The sequence below is a fragment of the Sapajus apella genome, unplaced genomic scaffold, assembly GCF_009761245.1.
Source record: "Sapajus apella isolate SASKATOON/1434 unplaced genomic scaffold, GSC_monkey_1.0 scaffold61, whole genome shotgun sequence".
Classification (NCBI taxonomy): Eukaryota; Metazoa; Chordata; class Mammalia; order Primates; family Cebidae; genus Sapajus; species Sapajus apella.
The window spans coordinates 8,279,129-8,295,429 of record NW_022437001.1 but is presented as its reverse complement, the minus strand read 5'-3'; the positions used below and the strand labels follow the sequence as shown (position 1 = coordinate 8,295,429).

Here is a 16,301-nt window from a genome sequence, read left to right as displayed (position 1 = left end):
CCATGAGACACTTCCAAAAATTCTGAATTGCTGAGTACCTTCTAGCAGCTCACAATGTTATCTGAAGCAGGACAGATTTATTTGTCAGATGTGATGGAATGTGATGCAGGTGAGCTTGTATCCCACCAGCATTTGAAAATTTTATATACAGTAATGCATTGCATAAAGACATTTGAGACAATGACGGACAGCATATACAATGGTGGTCCCATAAGATTGTAACACCATATTTTTACTGTACCTTTTCTATGTTTACATACACAGATGCTTACCATTGTATTAAGTGGCCTACAGCATTCAGTAAAGCAACATGTCGCATAGGTCTGCAGCCTAGGAGCAATAGGCCATACCATATAGCCTAGGTGTGTAGAAGGCTCTACCATCTAGGCCTCTACCATCTAGGCCTGATGTTCACACAAGGATGAAATTGCCTAACGAAACATTTCTCAGAAGGTAACCCCATTTGTTAAGCTATTCATGACTGAAACAGTGAGTAAACACAATTAAGGAGAAGAGGCAAGTTGAGCCTCAGCATTCCATGAATTGGAATTTAAGTTTAGAGGAAACCAAATCTGGAAAAATAGAGGAAATTTTATTGTATTTTATTTTATTTTTGAGACAGAGTTTCGCTTTTGTTACCCAGGCTGGAGTGCAATGGCGCGATCTCGGCTCACCGCAACCTCCGCCTCCTGGGTTCAGGCAATTCTCCTGCCTCAGCCTCCTGAGTAGCTGGGACTACAGGCACGTGCCACTATGCCCAGCTAATTTTTTGTAGTTTTAGTAGAGACGGGGTTTCACCATCTTGACCAGGATGGTCTCGATATCTTGACCTCGTGATCCACCCGCCTCGGCCTCCCAAAGAACTGGGATCACATGGTGGGTTCCTCTGGTTACCAGCCCCCATCCTGAAGTTATCTAGAAGCCCACCAATAGTCAGCTCATTAGCATAAACTCAGGTGTGATTAAAGCAGTTCATTACAAATGAAAAAAAAAAAAAGGCATTCCTATCACTCAGGAAATTCCAAGAGTTTTAGAGGCTTAGTGCGAAGAACTGGAGACAAAGAACAAACATGTTTTTTATTATATCACAAAAGCAAATCATGTTTCTCCCGTAAGCTAACTCAGGGACCTCAGCGGATTCACTTCTGTTCTAAGACCAATTTCAACTTTGGAAACTATTGAAAAATGATGCTCCTTGTCTTTTCCAAGAGTTGTTAAGAAATCAGTGCTCTGCAATGTTTCACAGCTTATACACGCAGCAAAATAACACAGTTTTAATTAACTGAAAATGCAAAGATTGTCCTCTAGTTAGTAGAAATTGTTTGTGTATATTTAATTTTACCTTCTCTGTATCTTGGATATGCATTTAACTAACATGGGAGTTTTGATCTTAACGGAATTCATATGTGAAAGCTTCATGTGTCCACGTTTTATTAAATGGTCTTTCCTTCTCAATTCTGAAGGATGCTTTCACTTCATTCTGAAGAATGTTGATTGTTCTTTCAGTATTGACAGCTACGAGAAAGAGCTTGTTGCAACAGAGTGTTCCTTAAGTATATCCTGTGAACTTATAGATGAACTTCACTGGTCTCCTCTTTCAGTGCTCACAGGAGGGCATAGCCATGAAGACACAAGTCATAAATGCTTGGGATTCTTTTATAGAAACAGACTAAAATATTCACGTAGTAGGCAGAATAATGTCCTTCCCCAAATGGTGTCCTTGTCCTTTCCCTAGAACTTATGAATATGTTACCTTACATGGCAAAGGGGAATTAAGGTTGCAATGGAATTAAGATGGCTAAACAGCACATAGGAAGATTATCCTGGATCATCTGGTGGTAGGGAGTGCTCAGTGTAATCACAAGTTCTTAAAAGTGGAAGAGGGAAACAAAGGAGGTCAGAGTGATGTGATATGAGAAGGATTCAATCCATCATTTCGGGCTTTGAAGACGCTAGAAAGAAGATACAAATTGAGAAATGCAGATGACTTCCATAAATTGGAAAACAAAAGAAAATGGATTATCTCCTAGCATCTCTAGAAAGGAACTTAGCTCTGCCAACATTTATTATAATCTGTGAGACCCATATTGAGCTCTAATCTACAAATTAAGATAATAAATTTTTGTTACTTCAAGCCACAAAGTTTGTGGTAAATTTTTATAGCAACAATAAAAAATGAATACAATTTGGTATTGTGTTTGAACTAACAATTCTCAAACAAACCCGTTTTCCCATTTCTGATCAGTAAACAGTTCCCGTCTAAGAGAAAGCATAGATTTTCATGAGAGGGTCCCATGTTAGTCCCAAGTCCTCTTTTCTTTTCATGATGGATATCAGCAAAAAAATAGACAAGAAAATGACAGTTAATAAAAGAAAAATGAAAGCCTGCCTTATAGGAAAAGTATATATCTTATAGAAAATTCAAAATACCACCACTCTGTTCTTAGGTGAATTCTTAGAAATATCTTGAGCATTAAGAGAGCAACAATTTTACTAGAAACCTTCATTCATACCTGTGTGCATGTGTCATGTACATAAAATAAATTACAAGATGGTCTTACTGTTTGTAGAAACTCTGCTTACTTCTTCATGCCATTTAGTTTTTATGTAACCAAGCTATTTTTTTCTTTTTCTTTTTCTTACCAAGTTTTAGAGTGGAGAAACCTCAGGTGCTAATACATAAATTAACCTTTATGTCAGAAGTTATCAAAAATATTTATTTCTTATCTTTAATGCTGGTTCTTTGGCCATGCACATTTCTAACCATGTAGCAGTGTTCATCCTCCTCAAAAAAAAAGTATGATAGGAATGAAGCAACTCAATATTCAAAACTATACTTTGTTATGTGCTCCCATATATAAACTCATTGAGAGCAGGGCTTTATTCTTATTGATTGTTTACCCCTAAGCACCATGTCTAACACATAATAGGTATTCAGTAAGTATTTGTTGAATAAATATTAAATACTTTTTTTGACAAGGCAGTAACAAATAATATCTTGAACATAGTGTCACATTATGTAGTTTATGTTTTTTGGCTTTCTTAATGTCATAGGGTCATGTTGTGGATGACTGAACTTGAAATCAGCCACTTACCAAAAGGTCACTAAGAAAAACTATGTTTCCTAAAATGTACAAGTCAACATTTCCTGAAGGACATTAGGGCAAATTTAAAGCAAAAACGGAAATCAGAAAAAATGAACTTTAACCACATTAAGATATGAAGAAAATGTCTTTAAAGTATCGCAGTGAAAGATACTGCCCCACAACGTTCGTTTAAAAAGAAAAAATAGGTCCAAGTGTGGTGGCTCATGCCTGTAATACCAACACTGTCAGAAGCCAAGACAAGAGGATCACTTGAGGCCAGAAGTTCAAGGCTGCAGTGAGCCATGATTGTGACACTGCACTCCAGTCAGGGTGACAGAGGGAAACCATGTATAAAAAAATAAAAGAATAAAAAATACTTTCGGATTATTCAAAGAGGAACATTCTTAATTGGTTATAACTTTAAACTGCTCATCAGGGAAGAATTTATCCCAAAGCTCCAGCACTAGGTCTGATACTATACTTACATTAAAGTTATCAGTATTCTTCATTTTGGGGTTTTGTCTATTTTCTGTGGATCCTGTGAAATTGCTTCTAAGAGCTCACTGATAACTAGAATGGCAGATAGTGAAATACTTATTAAAAATTCCTGAAGAGGATTTTATGATTTCCTCTGAAACAAGTTAGTCTCCAGGTTCCAAAGTGTGGGAACATTATTTTCAAATCATTCGACACTCCAAATTTGAGCAGTCATCTGTGCTTGCTGTATGGCTGTCCAGAAGTTGATACAGCATTGAAGAGCTGAGCAAAGGAAAAGAAGGGGTCTTGTGGCAGCCTATGAAGTTTGGGTGCGGTTCAAGTCAGTAAGGTTTTTGTTGTTGTTGTTTTTAAAGCATTACCAAATTAAGGAAACTATAAAGTCTTGTTTGTAAATTACTTGTTGCCCTTTGAGCTTTCAGTTTGGTTCTAGCAATGCTGTCTGTGCATTCCCAGAAGCACAACATACAAAGAGCTCAGTGCTAGTAACGAAGTACAATTATAATGTGAATATTTGGGCAAATCACTGCTTTTCACATGGGTGAGGATAAACATTTTGGACATTGGTTAACAGTTTTTAAAAGCATAATGTTAGGGCCAGGCACGGTGGCTCACGCCTGTAATACCAGCACTTTGGGAGACCAATGTGGGAGGATCACCTGAGGTCAGGAGTTCAAGACCAGCCTGAACAACATGGTGAAACCCATCTCTACTAGAAATGCAAAATCAGCCAGGCATGGTGGCACATGCCTGTAATCTCAGCTACTCAGGAGGCTGAGGCAGGAGAACTACCTGAACCCGGGAAGTGGAGATTGCAGCCAGCCAGGATCACACCACTGCACTCTGGCCTAGGCAAAAAGAGCAAAACTCCATCTCAAAAAAAAAAAAAAAGTATAATGTTAGAAGTCAGTGTCTTTTTGGAAGGCATGATTGTCTGGATCACAAATCTTTCATTTGCCATTCTATTAATATGTTTTTCTCCCTTTTTATCCAGCTTGGCTCAACTAATCACTAGAAGCTCAAGAATGAAATAAAAACTCCCCAGATGCTCCCTAGACTCAGTTCAATAATTGACATTTCTGGAAGGAGTGTATGATTTTGATTCCATATACTCTGAGCCATAAAACCACACATATTGAAGAGGAAGGATGGATAGGGGTAAGAAGAAGAGTAGTTAATAATATTGTTACCAGGGCTTTGTTGCTTTTTTTCTACTGAGCCTCTAAAGCTGGGTTATCAGATTTGGAAACAGTGTAGAGAAGGGAGCCTTTGGACTTGGGGCTCAGACCAACAGAATGGGGCCTTGAACACACACAGTCAGATTTGGGGCAAAGGGGGCTAAGATAATAGAAAAAAGTACAGGACCTTGGGAGGTCTGGTCCGCTTGCCAGTCCTGGCTCAGGCATCAGTGTTCAGGCTCTCGGGCTAGAACAGTGTCCTGGTGAAGACTACAGCTGAAGTGACCTTATGGGGCCCAAGGGCCTGAAGTATCTGGTGGTGTTTCTGATGGTGTGCCCCGTAACTGACCCTGATCTACAAGTAACCCTTCAGTGCCCAATCAACATATTTCTTCATAAGACCTTGAAAAATGATCCAGATCTGAGATAGGTTTGCATCTGAGAGTTAAATCATAATTTGTCAGTAACATGTTTTAATTAAATAGACAACATAACTCTGAAGTCTAATTCAAGTGACATGTGAGATCGCAAACATTAATCTCCTGGCACCCTGGCACAACAGGAGTATATCTGTCCTTTCTAATTTCTGAACATTTAGGAATCCTGTTATATCATTTTAAAATCTGGATTCAAGCGAATCTAGGATATTTACATAATACATTAAATTGTTTTCATCAGTGTCATTATGAAAGTGAGTATTTCTCTGAAATGACTTAAGAGTAGTCAAGTTTCTAACCCAACCAAAACACGACTTTGCACCTGGAAGTTGATATTAACAGTGAGATCATATGTAATAATTAATCAATTGTAAATCCTATTACCTGAAAAATTCAGAATTACTGACTTTTTTAAAATTGCTTTTTTTATTTATTTCTCTGTCATTCACATGTCTCTTTCTGTTTCCATATTTGGCACTTTAATAAATGTCAAAAATGCTCCCAAAGTCATTCATGTGATAGATAGTATCTCTAAAGTGAACAATTGTCTCCTATCACTTGTGGATTTGTTTAAATCTCTTTTCCCATCTGTCTTTCTACAGTGCATTAATTCTACATTCCTAATTCCTGAAAAGCAACCAGCACAGTTTTAAAGCATGTTGCTATCCAATTCAAATTGTATTTCTGATGATTTGATTAAAAACTACAAAGAACTACTTTCAACAAAAGCTGCTTATAGTGGAACACAAACATTTGTGAAGCAGGCATGCAGTACTTAACCTGCACTCACAGCTTTAGAGGGAAATATATTCGAGGGAGGAATTAATCACAAACGAAATCCCACCCTTGGGCCTCGTTAGACAATCCATCAAGGAGGTTCAAATGTTTAGTGGCTTCTCTACAGTCAAATTGTACTTACATATCCTAGCTTCCAGTGTTTCATAAGAAAGCCAAGAGATTTTTATTTAATGATGATTTCAGAAGAAAAACAGAACCATCAGTCAATATTAAAATCACCAGAACAAGATAATCTGAAAAACAGTCATTCATATATGTTATTAGAGTTTTACCTTTGTGATTAAAATTAAAATTACACAGATTGTGATGGAAGTTGACTTTTTGACATTTAAATGATTTGGTAGTTCTGTGATATTTGTAGCTGTTTTAATATTTATATGCTCTGAATGTTTGGATGTTCTACTTTGGATGATCTGTATCTAAAAACATTTTCCCTAAGCCAGGAAACAAATCAATGTTTATTAAAAGTAAAGTTTTATGCCTAAAGCTTTCAATTCTGAATGCCATGTAAAATAAGAACTAGAAACAGTTCTATGCTTTGCTAGTAACATATACTGTTCTGTGGGGGACAAAAACATGGGAGTGATTCCATGACTGAACATGACCTTATCAAGAGGTTGCAGTATTAGAGATTTTGTTTTTCTCTGCTAATACTTGAGAAGGAATAACTTCTCATAGTGTTTTGCCATAGGGTATGTCGTGATGTTTAATGGAATAAATAAGGTGATGTGCTATCAGCAGTTGCAGCATTCAATTTCTATGACATGTTTTTCACCGAGAAAGTGCTCCCTGGCTTACTAGTATGTGAACTTTAAGGCTCTGATCTAGATAATTTTAGTTACTTTGATTTCATTATAGAAATTCCTAGACTACTTGTGGGATAAAACAAAGGCTGAGACCATATTGAATTTCAACAAGTTGAATTAGCAGAAAATAAAGATAAATGTTCTATTTAAAAACATGATGATGTTTTAATTGTTATAGCATTTGGCATGCCTAATGTATACAATCCTTGACATTCATATAATAACACAAGAAAGTTGTTTGGGATTTTTCTTTAATTTCCTAGTGTCCCCTTTCCTCTCTAGCATTTCTCCCACTCCTTCACCAGCCGTGGCCTTTAAGCCCCCTCCCTCTGCTTCATCCTTCTGTAAAGATAAACCCTTTGCAGTGAAGGGATTCATGTAACAATGTCTTACTTCTATATAGATAGGCAAGGCAAGGCCACATATTACCTAGCTGTGATGAACAGACCACCATCGTTGTGACAACTGATGTAGATGCCTCCAGGGCAAAGCAAAGGTTTACATATTACACAAGCAATTTAACTGTTTTCTAAACATATTGCCAAGACAGTGGGAGTTGGCAGCCCACACTGTGTTTTAGGTTTTGGAGACTTGGATTAGAAGTGACTGTTGATTATGAACCTTTTTATTTGTCTTCTATGAACTACAAGCAACCTAGTAACCCAGGAAAGAATTCTTCACAGCACTTAAACTTGTCTTCCTAGCATACCAAGATTACAAACACAAATCACTTGACAAAAGTGGTGTAAGACTCTTGCGCATAGATAACCACACAAGACAATTGTCTTGTTCTAACCCTTAAAGAGTTCCACAAAGTGAAATGTTTTATAATCCTTTTCTGTGCAGTAGGCAAGGAAGAAAAGAAAAGAGGTTGGGCAAAGATTATCCAGAAGAAAGAAAGAGACTCTTTTGGGGTTCCAGTTGAAACACAATAAAGAACATAATTAACTTTACAATTCTTTGTGTTTTTCATTTGACTGCAGGGAGGAGATGAAAGAGGACTGCTAAGCCTCGCATTCCATCCCAATTACAAGAAAAATGGAAAGCTGTATGTGTCTTATACCACCAACCAAGAACGGTGGGCTATCGGGCCTCATGACCACATTCTTAGGGTTGTGGAATACACAGTATCCAGGTATCACTAAAAGCCATCGAAGCATTAAAATTTGTATCTTATTTTCTCATCAACTTTTCATGAGCTTTTTTATTTAGAAGTTGCAAATAAGTAGCCATAAGGTGGCAATAATGAAATCATTATCTCCATCTTGCTGAAAACTCCATGTGTCTTTAAGAGAAATTGAGAATGAGGGTTTTGACATTTTTCCTCAATTGTCTTTTAACTTAAAGGCTACTTCTGAAACTTGGAAAATAATGTAATTTTTCAGCAATTTCTATTAGCTCCATTTCAAATATATGTTTACTACTTACTATGTGCCAGGAGTTTGTTTTCCCATTTATGTACTATTTACTTTCTGGCAGACTCACCTTACATATTTTAACAATCATGGCATTATTTTCTTCCCACAATGTAGAAAAAATCCCCACCAAGTTGATTTGAGAACAGCCAGAGTCTTTCTTGAAGTTGCAGAACTCCACAGAAAGCATCTGGGAGGACAACTGCTCTTTGGCCCTGACGGCTTTTTGTACATCATTCTCGGTGATGGGATGATTACACTGGATGATATGGAAGAAATGGATGGGTTAAGGTAAAAGGCTGATCACAAATGGGTTCCTCTCAAGGTTGAAATGATTTAAGTACCAGGAGAAAAGCTCAGCACCAGTGAATTAAGTACCATCTTTGAATGGTCACCTTGGTTAAATACTTAACTTGTGTTGTCAGCATCTGCATTTATGAAATGAAAAGGAATTCACTAACATGCTATGTGATCTTTTGTTTGTCATAAAAAGAATTAGTGCTGTGTAGTTCTCTGCTGCAGGGCTGCCTCTGCTACACACAGCACAGAAAAGCGGGGGCCCTGTGCATCCACACTGCCTCTCAACGCTGTGTAATGGGCTAACATCGATCGCCCAGTGAAGCTCCTTGAGAGAGGTAGAATACATAGGTTTAGGCTGACAAAAATTAAGAGAACAGAGTCAAAAAAAAAAAAAAAAAAGCAGTGTACTACTGATGCCACATCCTCAGCCACCATCACGCCGTGTCTTGGTTCAGTCGCTTGTCTGGAATGCCCCGGTTTCATTTTCCACAATAACGAATTTATTTTATTTAATTATTCACTTATTTATTCAAACAAGGGCTCACTCTGTTGCTCAGGCCAGAATGTAGCGGCACCATCATGGCTCACTGTGGCCTCACACCCCTGGGCTCACGAGATCCTCCTGGCTGCATGCCACCACATCTGACTCATTTTTAAATTTTCTGTAGAGATGGGGTCTCGCTATGTTGCCAGGCTGGCCTTGAACTCCTGGCATCAAATGATCCTCTCACCCTGACTTCCCAAAGTGCTGCCATTACAGACATGAGTCCCTGTGTCCAGCCACTTTAATAATTTTATTTCAAGTAACGAGATGATTCTTTTATCAATAGAGCAACCTCACCATATTTAACATAGATGAAATATGTAATGAAAATGTAAAATACATGTTCTGTCCCCCAACTTCTCAGTGATTTCACAGGCTCAGTGCTACGGCTGGAAGTGGACACGGACATGTGCAGCGTGCCTTATTCCATACCAAGGAGCAACCCACATTTCAACAGCACCAATCAGCCCCCTGAAGTGTTTGCTCACGGGCTCCACGATCCAGGCAGGTGAGAACACAAGTCTGTCTTCTCACTGACATTAAAGCCAGGGAGGGATCTGGGAGCTGGGAAAACACAGCATAGAGCATATACCATCATAGAACAGCCAAAGGTGGTATCTAAGGCCGTGCCTCTAAAGTCACAGCAGGTCGTTACTCAAGTGAGCATTTAGTACTCTGTCTTCTATTACCATGAGAAGCAGATTGAGAAGGCAGATTAGACAAGGAAAAGGACATATTCATCGAGAAAAATTCACTTCAAAATGTGGAGGGGTTACTATCAGATAAACACTATTGGACTAGTATAATGACCAAGACTTTAATCTGAACAGTTTAAAGAGATAAACTTTTTGATTTGTCTCCTTAAATCCCACTAAATCTTAAGTTCTTTATGTATTATATGGGGGTGAATAATAACTGCCTTGCAATGATTAAATAAAAATCTGTAAGTAAAGTACCAATAGTGTGTCTGACCCCTGGTAGGTTTTTAATAAATTGCAATTCTTATTCTCATAGCTTCACTTCAAATGCGATGCTGCAGTGTTCATTTGCAAGAAGTTGAGCTAAATATTAACTTTTATTTCACTGTGAAAAAATTGCAAATATTAAGGACTCCATATTAGGTATTTGTAGTATAGTGAACCAAAATAAAGAAAAACTAAAAAGTATGTAAAGTGAGAAATTTGGGGTACATTCTTTTTAAATGCTATGAAGTATAATACAGCAATTCAGTGACGAAAGCTTCATCCAGTCTATGGCCTATTATTCATACTCAGGGATATGTGGCCACATTCATTCATTTACTAGGTAAGTTATTATTACCATTTAATGTTTATTGAGTGTTCACTATGTGCAAGGTGAATATTTCTCAAACCTTTTATTTTTATAATCCCTCATGCCCTTCATCTCCCCTCCATCAAAGCCCAAGTCTACAGTTCATTTCCTTTTTGGCATCTCAGCAGATCTTAAAATCTGTGCGACAGGGAATACTTAAGGTGGGTTCAGGATGTGGAGGAAACTGTCACATTCCATTCCTAGAGCTCAGAACTCACAGATACCACCACAAAGCAACACTTTGAAGTCAGCCAGCCTGAGTCACCACAATCCCACTGGAGCTTTCTCGCAACTTTCCTGGGGGTCCTGAACCTCAGTCCAAAAACACGGGATGAGATGCTTAGAGACCAGACGTGTGGCAAGATGCCTGGGCCGCGGAGCCTCCCCACCTCTGGGGGCAGAGGGCTGAAGGAAAAGTTGGAGTTTATATTCCACCTCTCTCCAAGAGTATTCTAAGCAGAAGACGATTTAATGAAGCAGAAAGAAAACTAAATTAATTATTGACTAAAAATAAGGCAAACTTTTATGAAGCACTCTACTGCAGGGTGCTGAACTAAGTATCCCGTGTACTTTATCTCCTCTCTGCTTCTCAGCAAAGCTCACCATCAGCCCCGCTTCTCCCACTTCCCTTTTATTAATAGACTAGTTTTCAGGACAGTGGTACATGCACAGCAAAATTGAGAAAAAGATACAGACATTTTTATATTACCCTTAGCTCCACACATGCATAGCCCCTCCCATTATCATCCCCCATAGAGTGGGACATTTGTCACCATCAATGAACTGCCATTGACATATCATAATCACCCAAAGTCCATGGTTTACATTAGGGTTAACTCTTGGTGTCATACTTTCTGTAGGTTTAGACAAATGGATAATGACATGCATCCACCATTATAGTGTCACTCAGAGAGTTTCACTGGCAGGACCCTTTTTCACATAAGAAACTGAAGGTTACATGGGTCAAGCAGCTCTTAATGGACCTCGTATTCAGCCGGAGCCATAGTTCAAAGCCCCCAGCGACTCCACCTCTGTGAGGCCTGGCCTGTTTTCCAGATTTGCTGTTTCTTGTTGGAAACAAGTCAAACCTCTTTTTCTCATAGTTTCTCCATCTTCAAGGAAAGGTAATGGGGGAAAATGTTCTCTCCTCTGTGGACGTAGTTCCACCTTAAGACACAGCATGTCTCTGTCATGATCCCTGCCAGGCATTGTGTTCTGTGAATCATTGAACTAGAGAGGACAATAAAGGGACTGTTGCCACAGAACAACTAACCCATCTTTGGCAGGTCAGGCTTATGGTTTTCCTATCATGAATGGGATCATCTGGAGCCAAGAGTTTGTGTTTTGTTTTTTGTTTGTTTTTTTATAATTGCTACATGACTCTTCTGTCTCTTGAGAACCAGCACCAACTCTCAGTTCTTTTATTTTATTTCTTACATTTCTTTAATAGCTCCAATGGTTTGAGTTTGTTTTTGAGTAATTGATGTATTTTGTTGGCCTAGAACAGTGGTTCTCAATGGGATAATTTAACCCCCAGGGGACATTTGGCAATGTCTGGAAACATTTTTGGTTTTCACAGTTAGGGTGTGGTGGGGGGTGAGGGAGAGATGCTGCTGACCTTCAGTGTGCAGAGGCAGGAGACGCTGCAGAGCACCCTGCAGCTGGCAGCACAGCCTCCCCAGACAAAAAATTATCTGGCTCAAAATGTCAATAGTGCCAAGACTGAGAAACCTAAAAACAAGGCAAGTCTGTTTTCCACACTTTTGGGAACTTCAAAAGTTGTATTAGTTAACTTTATTCTTCCCCCTCACGCCCAGTCCCTCAGCGATTTAAATATGCCACAAACCTTGAGCCCCTCTTATATTCCTGGCTTTGAACCAGATGATAGGAAGATAGTGATGAAGCTGCAAGTGTCACCTCCCCTTACGGAGCTTCCTATCGGTGGCTTAAGTCACAGAGATACTCTGGCCCCCATAAAGGGATGGAGAACATAAAATCAGAGTCAGCATAAAATACCTCCATGTTTGCAGGGACCAGCTCTACTGTATTCCCTGAAAAGGTGCACATGTTTTCCTTTGATAGAGCAGCCTAAGTTTTAGAATGCAGCAACTTCACGTAAGAAACCCAAAACGAATATTATAACTAATGTCGTATTGTGCAACACAGAGATGAGTTGATGGTGACTCTGATTTTTTTTTTTTACTTTAAGTTCTGGGATACATGTGCTGAACGTGCAGGTTTGTTACATAAGTTAACACGTGCCATGGTGGTTTGCTGCACCTATCAACACGTCATCTAGGTTTTAAGCCCCACATGCATTAGGTATTTGTCCTAATGCTCTCCCTCCCCTTGGCCCCCACCCTCCTCAACAGGCCCCGGTGTGTGATGTTCCCCTCCCTATGTCCATGTGTTCATATTGTTCAACTCCCACTTATGAGTGAGAACATGAGGTGTTTGGTTTTCTGTTCCTGGATAGTGACACTGATTCTTATTTGCAATACTTCACCAGTGTATTATACATGTGATGTTCCTTAAGAACAGGCTCACAGTTGTTTTAAGACAGTATGGACATTTATAACAGAAGAAATTATAAGTCATAACAACAGAGATTAAGAAATATATTCCAGAGATTATTAAGCTTCAACCAAGAAAGCAAACACATCAGACTATTTCCTTCAGTGGTTTCTAGAAGATCCAAACTAAATTGCCCATAGGATCCTCACCAATCCGCAAAAGTCTCCTTCCTATGTCAGGAGTCTCCAGTCTGAGCTTGGAAAAGATCACGGTAGGAATTAATATGTATCCCCTCTTTTGTTATGCAGATGTGCGGTGGATCGACATCCCACTGATATAAACATCAATTTAACTATACTTTGTTCAGACTCCAATGGAAAAAACAGATCATCAGCCAGAATCCTACAGATAATAAAGGGGAAAGATTATGGTATGTAGAGCATGATTTGCTGATTTTGCTTTAGTTCCAGTTTTGTTTTAGTATATTTAGTAATTGAAGAGAAAAGGATTTCTGAAAAATGAGCATTTGGGAAAGCATAAAAACACTGGCCTGACAATGATGAGGGAGTAAATTGCCCACTTTTTAAAGCTCCAGTGACTCTTACAAGCCCTGAGGGTTCCATCTGGTTAATTATCATGGGTTGAATGGTTCTCAGTAGGTCCAAAAAATTTAACAGGCCTTCAAAAGTTAGCAGCTTATATTTTGCTCATCAGAGAATCAAGATGAATAACTTCTATTCAATAAGGAAGAGCTTGTCTTAATGTCATACATACAGAGAAAGAACAAGTGTTAAAAGTTAAGATATTTCTCAATATCCAACATGCCTGTCTCAGTAGTTAGGGAAATTGTAAGTGATCCAGATAAAAATGTAATTTTTTTAAAGAAATGTTTATTTTAGAGAAAACAAAGTAATCAATGTGTAAAAACAAGTCATGGGAATGGGACATTTAAGCAGTATTTTTAATAACATGAATGCTTGAATATTTAGAGAGAACATGTAAAAATACAAAGTTGGATAATAATAAAGTTCAAAACACTTAGTATTTTTTAATATTTTAGAATTTATTCCTTTTGAAGGAAGCAATATATCAACCATTATTATGATTCAGGAAACACAGTAGATTAAGATTATTAAATTGATTGCTTCTTCTATTTACTCATTCAATACAGATATTTATTTAACACCAGGAATGAAGCAGCTGTGTTAGTTCATGTGGTATTCAGTTATTTTACTTTTTTTCAGGTATTTGTGTTTGTATATGTGTGTGTGTGTGTGTGTGTGTGTGTGTGTGTGTGCGCGCGCGCACGTACATGCACATGCATCTTTTAAAAGCCAAACCAAAGAGTAATGTGCTTTGAAAAAAAAAAAAAACCTAATGCCTCACTAGCTCGATGAAATTTTGGCTATATTTGCAGATTAAACTAAATTCTACAGTCACATTAATTGAGGTTAAGCTAAAACTGGTTACAATATCAACAGCCCTACATTTATGTATTTTTAAAACACATCTACAGTGCTTACCACATGCCAGACCCAGTAGTAAGCACTTTATACTCATTTCCTTTACAGAGCAACGCTATGTGATAGGCACTGTCATTGGCCACATTGTACAAATGAGGAAACAGGCACAGAAAGATTAATTTTCACACAATGCAAAGTGGCAGTGTCAGGATTTGAATCTGAGCAGCCTAACTCCAGTTTGTGACATAATTATTCAATTCTGCTACCTCTCAGTGTGCTCATTATTTAAAATTTCTCTTATCTTTTCTATCTTTTTGTAGCCTCATATATATCATAATCACATGGGAGGGAAAGAGGTCATTAAAATTACTATCTTTCCACAAAAGCTTTTGATAAAAGCTGTTGATAATACTTATTTGGCATTAAACACATAAAAGGTAATTTTCATATTAATTTGCAAGTGGTTTTAGAGCTTTTCCAGTACAATTAGCATTCATATATTCAAGTATGTAATGGCATGCACAGAAAGATACACAGGCTATACACATGTAGCTCAAGAGTTATTGAAATAGACTTTGTTATCCACACAACTCTCTGAACAGAATATTAAAATATTTTGAACGAAGATATTACTTGACTGAGTTACAACGTTTTCACATATAGAATAAATGCGTGTTTAAAGACCTTTTATGTACTATGTTTTATTTTCATTGAAGTGTAGGCTTTTAAACATTTTATATATTTTGGCAGAGGTCTGTCTCAATTTACTTAATATATGCAGAAGCATTTCTACACAAAACTTAGTATGTAAAACCTTAAGTGTTTTTTTAAAGTATTTTGGTTCTAAAGTAAATAATCATGAGTCCCAAAATATCCAGATTCTGATTTTATTGAAAACTTGGTATGTCTTGAAAATTACAACAGCAAGAGTTTGCAGAGTATCCTCATTTCTCTAAACTGTACAAGGAGGTCTATTTTCATTAAATATGGAGACTATTTTCACTAAATATCTCTAGCAAGAATCCCTTTGGTATATCATAGAACACATTTCAGAGTTAAATTACTGCAGTAATTGTTGCTTGATGTACATTTCCTTTGACCCAGCAATCCCATTACTGGGTATATACCCAAAGGATTATAAATCATTCTGCTATAAAGACACATGCACACGTATATTTATTGCAGCACTGTTCACAATAGCAAAGACTTGGAACCAACCCAAATGCCCACAAATGATAGACTGGATAAAGAAAATGTGGCACATATACACCATAGAATACCATGCAGCCGTAAAAAAGAATGAGTTCATGTCTTTTGCAAGGACATGAATGAAACTGGAAACCATCATTCTCAGCAAACTAACACAAGAACGGAAAACCAAACACCTCATGTTCTCACTCATAAGTGGGAGCTGAACAATGAGAACACGTGGACACAGGGAGAAGAACATCACACACCAGGGCCTGTTGGGTGGCAGGGAGGGTAAGGAAGGGATAGCATTAGGAGAAACACCCAATGTAGATGACAGGTTGGTAGGTGCAGCAAACTACCATGGCTCATGCATACCTATATAACAAACATGCACGTTCTGCACATGTACCCCACAACTTAAAGTACAATTTTTAAAAATTCCTTTTACTTTATGAATATATGTTTCATTTGATCTAATGCTATGTTTCTTTCCAGAAAGTGAGCCCTCACTTTTAGAATTCAAGCCATTCAGTAATGGTCCTTTGGTTGGTGGATTTGTATACCGGGGCTGCCAGTCAGAAAGATTGTATGGAAGCTATGTGTTTGGAGATCGTAATGGGTAGGTTACCTGATACTACAATAAGATATACCAAATGACATATCCATTAATCGCTTGGCAAACTGCCACAGAATATTCAAATGAGTGTCTCTTTTTGTGGATCAGATGGAGAACACACATAAA

At 37.9% G+C, this 16,301-nt stretch overlaps 1 protein-coding gene across 5 annotated transcripts in view; it reads left to right on the top strand.

Annotated features, from left to right (window-relative positions):
* HHIP (hedgehog interacting protein) overlaps nucleotides 1-16,301 on the top strand; it is an 89,822-nt gene that overhangs the window by 48,833 nt on the left and 24,688 nt on the right. For all 5 annotated transcript variants that reach the window (XM_032246483.1, XM_032246482.1, XM_032246481.1 and 2 more), the window contains exons 5-9: nucleotides 7,784-7,935; nucleotides 8,333-8,506; nucleotides 9,424-9,567; nucleotides 13,214-13,335; nucleotides 16,055-16,178. In XM_032246483.1, coding sequence (XP_032102374.1) covers nucleotides 7,784-7,935; nucleotides 8,333-8,506; nucleotides 9,424-9,567; nucleotides 13,214-13,335; nucleotides 16,055-16,178 — 716 coding nt within the window. The remainder of the gene's footprint in view (nucleotides 1-7,783; nucleotides 7,936-8,332; nucleotides 8,507-9,423; nucleotides 9,568-13,213; nucleotides 13,336-16,054; nucleotides 16,179-16,301) is intronic.